Source organism: Manduca sexta, unplaced genomic scaffold (genome assembly GCF_014839805.1).
Source record: "Manduca sexta isolate Smith_Timp_Sample1 unplaced genomic scaffold, JHU_Msex_v1.0 HiC_scaffold_3968, whole genome shotgun sequence".
Lineage (NCBI taxonomy): Eukaryota > Metazoa > Arthropoda > Insecta > Lepidoptera > Sphingidae > Manduca > Manduca sexta.
In genome coordinates, this window is record NW_023595094.1 from 1 (window position 1) to 8,470 (window position 8,470).

At 37.5% G+C, this 8,470-nt stretch overlaps 1 protein-coding gene and 1 long non-coding RNA gene across 2 annotated transcripts; both read right to left on the bottom strand.

The window, feature by feature from the left end:
* On the bottom strand, positions 1-1,130 carry LOC119193323. Its single transcript, XR_005113914.1, has 3 exons — positions 991-1,130; positions 366-511; positions 1-21 (listed from the first exon to the last, which is right to left on the bottom strand). It is a non-coding gene; the product is annotated as an uncharacterized LOC119193323 (long non-coding RNA).
* Positions 1,131-1,486: 356 nt separating this feature from the next.
* Positions 1,487-3,020, bottom strand: LOC119193322 (prolyl endopeptidase-like). The gene is made up of 5 exons (XM_037446915.1): positions 2,835-3,020; positions 2,493-2,612; positions 2,240-2,320; positions 1,630-1,809; positions 1,487-1,528 (listed from the first exon to the last, which is right to left on the bottom strand). Exons 1-5 carry the CDS (start codon positions 3,003-3,005, stop codon positions 1,487-1,489), a joined length of 594 nt encoding a protein of 197 aa, XP_037302812.1. The 5' UTR covers positions 3,006-3,020.
* Between the last annotated feature and the right edge of the window lie 5,450 nt (positions 3,021-8,470).

Sequence of the window (8,470 nt, forward strand, 5' to 3'; positions counted from 1 at the left end):
TGCCACCGCTCGCCGTACTCACTGTAGACAAGAAGCAATTGATAGATATAGATCGATATGCGTCTCTTAATGATGAGGTTACGTAAAGTCAGTCTTAAAGCAGCATGGTGGACAAGGCCTAAAACATTCTCAATAGTAGAGGAGACCCGTGCTTATTAAGGGACAGTGTATAATATAGGGAAGTAATTAATTGTTTTTTTTTTACAAATCTGGTACTTAAGAAGAGAATAATTGTGCCAACTTGTTTTAAACTGCCTTCTGAAGATTGACGAAGACCTAACAGTATCTTGGACTAAGTTCGGAAGACACACTCTTAGAGGACCAGTAAATTAAATAGCATTATTAAACAAATCAAAAGCACCCACCCGCCGCCTCTGATGTTGGGTATGGCGATAATTCCATTGTAGTGTTGCATGAACACGAGCCGCGTGACGCTGAAGCTCGGCTGGATGTTGATGTTGAACCCTCCATAGCCGTAGATCAGCGCCGGGTTCGACCGTCGGGGCAGATCCTGGAACCAAACATAGTATAACTTAACGCTTGTCATTGAGTTAATGAAAAAAAAAAAAAATTTTTTCGCCCTCAATTGTCGGTTAACTGATAAGCAGCCGACAGCCCTTTGAGAAGACTTTCATTATGAAATATAGTATATGTCAATCAGGTTTTTGACAGTCCGACAACATATTTTAAACTTTTAGAGAGCGTAGTCTAGAGTAGGCGAAGTATTGTTCAAAAGTTGCAGACTGCATCAATGTGATCATCTACGAGCCAAACATACAAACTTCGTGTTTTGCTGAAATTTAGAAGACAGCTATGTCAGCATCTTCGATAATGATAACAGGTTGAGCTCTATACTGCGTTTGAAAATAAAGAGTGATGGCTGTGTTTGTACCATGACACATGATGACAATCAAATACACGAAATTTAAAATTCTCCAGCAATAAGAAAAAATAATGTATATAAATGTAATATTTTGTATTTTTGCCCACCTTTTTAGATACAATAAACATAGGAACTTTGGTGCCATCTTTGCTTGAGTAGAAAACTTGTTTAGCCTCGTATTGTGATGCGTCGAAATCCTTCACTTTCACCTCTCTGAATATCTGCAAAATAAAAATATTCGTGTTCAATCTCAAATAAATAACAATTTTATGATATAATAATACGCATTGGAGTGAATGATTTTTCTTTAGTCATATTTAATCACATAATCGCTAAATCAATAAACAAACCTAACTATGATTTATATTTTTTTTTATATTATGTTTAGTACCTATAATGACCAAGATTATGAAAAGAATAAACAAGATTGATTACTCAAGCGACAGGCGTTTAACATCACATATATCACGAAAACATGCATGTACCTTTCAAAGCTGCTACGGTTTATAAACAAAAAGTAACCACAAACTTTCAACTGCTCAGTTTAGACTACCAAGTTTTTGCAGCAATTATATTATACTAGAACTTTCAGATGGGTATACACTAGCAGAAATATTCTAATATACATGCAACTTGTTGCGACTGCTGCAAGTTTCAAAACTTGTGATTAATTACACAGTAAAATTACTTGCGGAAATCAATTGCATGTTATCTCAATCTAAACCTTCCTTTCGATATGGCCTTACCGGAGAGTAAGGTTGTTTGGTGAAGTCGACGTGGTATATGACGCCGGGCGTGAGGAACGACATGAAGTGGTAGAATATCTCCGTCTGGTTCTTGCCGGAGAAGCCGACCACCGAGCCCACGTCCAAGTGGAACGACTGCAGCAATTCGCCGGTCTTCATGCTATGCAGTTGTAACACGCTCTGGAAGACATCAACATTGTTAAAGTATAGGACAGTAGATAGATAAGTATGGGGTATAGAGGCACGAGTCGTGAGCACACTTGTGATTGGTCGGATTGACGTCCGTGTCGATGTTCTGCGTGATTGGCTCCTAGTCGATGCTCATTGCCTATTGGTTGATATGTGGCATGTTGTTAGTATACATTGTCGTCTAATTTGAACGCACCTTCGCTTGCTACCACCACTGTACATGTGTGCTTATGACTCATATCGTTTACTGTACAAAATATGCTTTTAAAAAGTATGTTTAATTTATACAGTCCATCATTCTTGCAAGGCATATTTTTTAATTATTATAAAAACGATTTTTATTTAAACACATTAATTGTTAAGCTAATTTAAGTTGCCTTTTGTATTGTATAAGTACGAAAGAAATTATTTTATTACGTACCTTAACATCTCTAATGTAATGTATCACTAATTTATCGTGGTCGACAGCCGACGCCCAGTCCAGCACGTCACTTTGGTGTTCCTAAAATTTTGATAAAATAAATAAATATTAAAGTAGTGTGCGGAAAGTTATTAATTATATTCAGAATAATATGTCATAACTACTTACTAGTAGTTTCACAATTTTAATCTACACCACTAGATGGCGTTATAATAAATGTTCTAAAAATCTAAAACAATAAATATTTGTTTACCGGTATAAGAGTCTCCCAATTCTCTTCCGCGGGATTGTGCAGGTCTATCTTGATCAGTCTGTAGTTGGGAGCGTTTCTGTTCGTGCGGAATATGCACACTGAGCCTTCATTTGTGACGTACTGGAATATAGGAAATCACAAAATTACATCGCAAAAATATTTCAGAACTTATTCGAGCAACAGTTACTTTATTAATTGCAATAAAAAAACATATAAGTCTTCTAAAAACAAGTTGATATTAATAATAATAAAAAAATAATAACGTACAACATATTCTCTCTCGACTTTTTATTGCTAGTCAATTTTATCTATCAAAAGAATGTTATATATTTTCATCAGTACCTCATAATCGGCCTCGAACTTGTGCACGATCTGCGTGAGCGGCAGCAGGCCGTCGATGTTGGGGTGCTTGCTGAGGTCCGCGTAGAACAGCAGGTTGTCGCGGCAGTCCCGCACCGGCGACACGATCAGGTACCGCCCGCAGTCCGTCACCTCCGCGCCGCTGCCGACCATACAACACACTTATACAACTCGATCCCGGTGTAACTGCGAGCCTCATTTAGAGCGATCAATTGTTGCTTAAAAAATGTACTCTGTCTGCATATGGGCAATACTGAAGCAATTATCACCCGCATTGACGCATATGAGTCTGGACAGATATTCGATTATTGCTGCTAAAAGGAATAATTGTTCCATCTAAATTAGGCTTTAAGTTTGACGTAAATAGATCAGTAAAGCAAGCAGAGACGAATCGCATATATTTTGTATAGTCGATGTTTCGGCTCGGCGCGTTGAGGCAATAAATAGACGTAGTTTCATAATAAATGTATTAAGCTACACACACATACTCATGCCTTTTATCCCCTAAGAGGTAGGCAGAGAGGTAACACCCACTTTCCGCCGTGTGTATTCCATCCCTTAATTGATAGGGGCGAAACTGTGCCCATATCGGGCACAAATTTTACACTCAGGTTGATACCGAGTATAAAAACGTAAAATCACTGGCCGACCCGGAGTGCGTACCCCGAGACCTCAGCACTGCTACTGGCAGAATTTCAGCCACGGAGACCAATCTAAATAGACACCAGCCAGGTAAGCAGGACATATTATAGTGCACAAGTGTGTGCGCAATACACAGGTGCACTCTGCTCCTCCACTCTGCGCCGAGTAATTTTAAGATGATAAAACCCTGTCACAATTATTTTGGCCCGCGATTTGAACCCAGGACACGTCAGCGTGGTAGAGTATTCGTACCGGGTACGCATTACAAATATACCACCGAAGCAGTCATTTGTATTATACAGATGTCTCAATGTGTGCACAACTGCTGTTGTTTAGTTATTTTGTTCTTCAGTTACTATTTTACATTTTAAGCCATTGTCTCAGTAAGAGTGGACCTCGTCCGAGCCATAATTATTATTCTTTTTGTTGTTTTTTCTGCCCATCAACAACAGTTTTAGAGAAAATACTTTACTATTACAACATCGCTAAAACCTTACTTATGTTAACAAAAAATACAATAGCTTTGTTGTAAATATGGTATATGTTCTTAGTAATTAAATAAAGTTAGTAAAAAGATGTTATTGACATGAGTGTTTATTTCGGACTAAAGAGAGTAACTATGGCAAACAAAATACAATTAGTTCTAAAATAGAACATATAAAAAATAATAAGTCACGACGAAGGTTACAATCTCCAACAGCCGCCCTTAATCGCAGTTGTGACAGAAACAAAACAAATAAAATAATTAAGTTTCTAAACCTAAGTTAACTACACATCGTTTGTGTGCTAGAGGTCCGAGGGCCTTCGTTGTAGTACATCAGCAGGCATATCGTTACTCTTTATATATTCTAACTTAACAATATTATTAGATACCTTTTCCTAATAAAGTGAAACCTAGTATCTATATGCTTCGTCCTGCTGTGGTGTACAGGATTTCGAACAAGATTAATGGCACTTTGGCTGTCAGAAGCTAAGTTAACTGAACAAAGTATACCTGTTATCTCGTATATAAACCGACGTAAGTAACACGCTTCCTTCGTGGCGGGCGCTAATGCCATATATTCTGACTCGGCCGAACTTAACGCAACAGTAGGTTGCTTCTTGGACTCCCATGATACTGGACCTTCACTTAACTTGTAAACATAACCGGTGTATGACCTTCTGTCGATTGGACAGTTTGCCCAGTCTGCGTCACTAAAACCCTTTAAAGGTTCTCTATTCTTCCTGTAAACCAATGAATAGTTTAGGGTACCTTTTAGGTATTGCAGAATCCTTTTAGCAGCATTCCAGTGTTCTTTAGTAAAACACGTATTAAATTGACTTAAATAGCACGTGGCGTAAGCGATGTCTGTCGTGTGTTTACCGCTAGATACATGAGGCATCCTATTAAGTTTTGCTAAGGATATGACTCACCGACTTGACCATCCATTCTTTTTCCATATTCTTTTTAATTAATGGAGTATCCACGGCCTTACAATCCTTCATATTAAATTTTTCTAATATAGAAAGAATATAATTTCGCTGGTTCAACCTTATACTCTCGGAATCACTTTCAACTTGTAGTCCCAAATAACATTTCAGTATTCCGAGATCTTTTAATGAAAAATATTTCGACAAATCATTCTTGACAGTGTCAAATGTCAAATCAGAATTAAAAGAAGACTATTATGTCATCAACAAAGATTCCTAATATTACAAGTTCTTTACCAAAAGTTTAGTATACACACAGGTTCGGAAGGAGTTCCTATGAAACCTATTTTAGAAAGCGTTTCATTTAACTTTTTATTCAAGCTCGCGGTGCCTGTTTAAGACCGTAAAGAGATTTCTTCAATAAACAAACTTTGTTTTCTTTACCCTTTTGAATAAAACCAAGAGGTTGCTCCATGAAAACTTCTTCTTCTAAATCTCCGTTAAGGAAAGCTGTATCGACATCTAAGTGCTTCATTCTCAACTTCATATCTGCAGCTATCGCAAACAACGTGCGGAGGGAAGAATGACGAATCACTGGTGCGAACGTCTCCTTGTAGTCTACCTACTTTCAACTTGATGAAAACCTGACGACGAGTCTCGCTTTATACTTGATAATATTACCATAAGCATCCTTTTAATTTTGTAAATCCATTTACATGGTATAACCTTTTGTTAGGTCTATCTACTAAATTCCATGTATGGAGTTTCCTTAAGGAACTATACTCATCAACCATAGCATGTTGCCACTTATGAGCATCATCGGCATGAGTAGCTTCGTAATATGTCGTAGGTTCATTAGAATCTACCATTGACGTATTGTAAGCTTTAAAAATTTGTTGCTTTTCTATCTCTGGAAGGTATCTGCGCTCAGGGTGCGATTCTGTTCCAAATTCGCTGTCTCTTCTTCCACACTAGGCAGCCTTAAGTCACTGAGAGACTCTCGCTCTTCCAGAGTCACTAACTCTTTTGCACTTTCTAGATTTACTGGTAAAGTTGCTTCAGCCGCCGGGCTGATATTCTCATCACAGTCATAGAATTGACAGTCATGATCAAACTCAGACTCAATCTCTTTTTGCTCATCAAATAACAATATAGATTCTGACTGTGCGACAGACTCAGATTGCTTCTGCTTTAGCGCTGTAAAGCAATTTTCAAAAATGTTGCATCTCTGGATAAAATAACTTTTCGTGGGTTAGCAGGGTCCCTAAAAATATAAGTGCCTGGATTTTCAGAATAACCGACGAAAATTGCTTCCTGTGCCTTGACATCTAATTTCTTCCTGACACCAAGGTATATGGACTAGAGCTCTACAACCAAATACTTTTAGATGGCTAAGATCACCTTTTCGTCCATACCATTTGTCATAAGGAATTTGTCCACCTAAGGCTCGATGAGGAGACCTATTCTTAAGGTAAATGGCAACTTGGAATGCATCTTCCCAGAATGCTTTCGGTAGTGAACTTTCAGCTAGCAACGTTCTTGCCTTTTCAATAACCGAACGATGGGTGCGTTCCGCTACTCCAACTTGCTGAGGACTATAAGGCGTCGTTGTTTGATGTTCAATACCTTTTGAAGCAAGATAATCAACAAACTCTTTATTCACGAACTCCTTACCTCCATCAGTCCTAATTGCTTTAATTGTTTTATCTAACTGCTTTTCAACAAAACATTGAAACACACAAAATATATCTTTGACTTCTGTTTTAGAAGAAATAAAATAAGCAAACACTTTTCGCGTATAATCGTCTACTATTGTCAACATATTATTTCCTTGAAAAGAGTTGTAGACACGGTCCCATCAAATCCATATGGATCAGTTCCAAAGTAGCCCTATTAAACACTAACCTTTTGAAAGGGTTTTCTTGCTTGTTTACCTTCCACGCAAGCGATACAACTAGTTTTATCTACTCCTGTATACTTTATACCTACCTTGTGATTTTTCAGTTGGTTCATGCCTATACGACACAAATGTCCTAACCTCTTATGCCATATTTGATAACTATCCTGACAACCAGAGTGCACATCTTGTGTAAAAAATTATCCGCCACATTCTCGGAAACATTTACAGTACCATCTAAAACGTACAGTCCACCACAGGGCGAGGCATGAGCAACAGATTCACCTGTAAAATTAAAAGTATCAGATTTATAAAAGTTACATCCATTTTATCAAAACACAAATAAAACCCTTTTCAACAGTTTTATATACAGATAACAAACTAGCTTTCAAATCTGGTATATAAGCAACATCACTAATATTGTTGACCACGTTCTCGGGCGTGTTTATTGAAATATTTCCAATTCCGCAGCACTTAATCTGTTCTCCATTTGCGACAGTAACAGTACCTTGATTCTGTATCGAGATATTCTGAAACCAGTCCCGTCTAGAAGTCATGTGTCTAGTACAACCTGAATCTACATAAATTATGTCCTTTCTTGGTTTTCCAGAGTATTAAGACTTGTAAATATCGTATCATTGGTATTTACCGCATTGCCTTTCTCCTTCTTGTTTCTCTGTGGACAGTCTGGTCTCTTATGTCCAGGTGTCTTGCACTCATAACAAACTATATTCTTCTTCATTGACTTAGGCTTCTTCTTCGCATGAAAGACAGAGTCTAATGACGTAGCCGCATCTTTGGACATTTCATTAAGCAGTTTTGTTTTCACCAACTCTGTAGTCACGTCTACATTGCAATTTTCTAAAGCCATAATGAGAGGTTCATACCTTGGAGTTAGACCTCCCAAAAGTATTGCAGCAATAGACTTGTCCTCTATGACTACATCAATATCCGCAAGATCCTGTGCGGTTGACATAACTGCGTTAATATATAGTTCAATATTTTTGAACTCTGATAGACTCAACCTGTACAGTCTACGCTCCAAAAATAATCTTCGTCCTATTCCCTTATCTTCAAAGGCTTTTTGCAAACAAGTCCATGCCTCAGATGCAGTTTTCGCACATCTTATATGGGTTATCGCTGCACCTTCTACTGATAAGCATATCTTTGCTAATGCCTTTGCGTCTTTGCGTACCTTTGTAGAGGCAGGGGTTGTGTCTCCATCTCGGTATCCACTAATTGTTTCCCATAAATCCTCATGGATAAGGTAATTTCGCATCTTGAACTTCCAAGTTGGATATCCATCTTTTATCCTCAAACAAGGAAATGGAAAAGATGTGATCGACGCAGGGATTTTTCACACTCGAAACATCTCCAGATTCATGTGACATTTTCAGACTATTACTATTTCCTAGTCACACAAAAAATATATTCAACTTTATTTTACTAAATAACGTGAAAAAACTAAGAACTAAGCGTTCGTGCTGATAACGTGTTGTAAATATGGTATATGTTCTTAGTAATTAAATAAAGTTAGTAAAAGATGTTATTGACATGAGTGTTTATTTCGGACTAAAGAGAAGTAACTATGGCAAACAAAATACAATTAGTTCTAAAATAGAACATATAAAAAATAATAAGTCACGACGAAGGTTACAATCTCCAACAA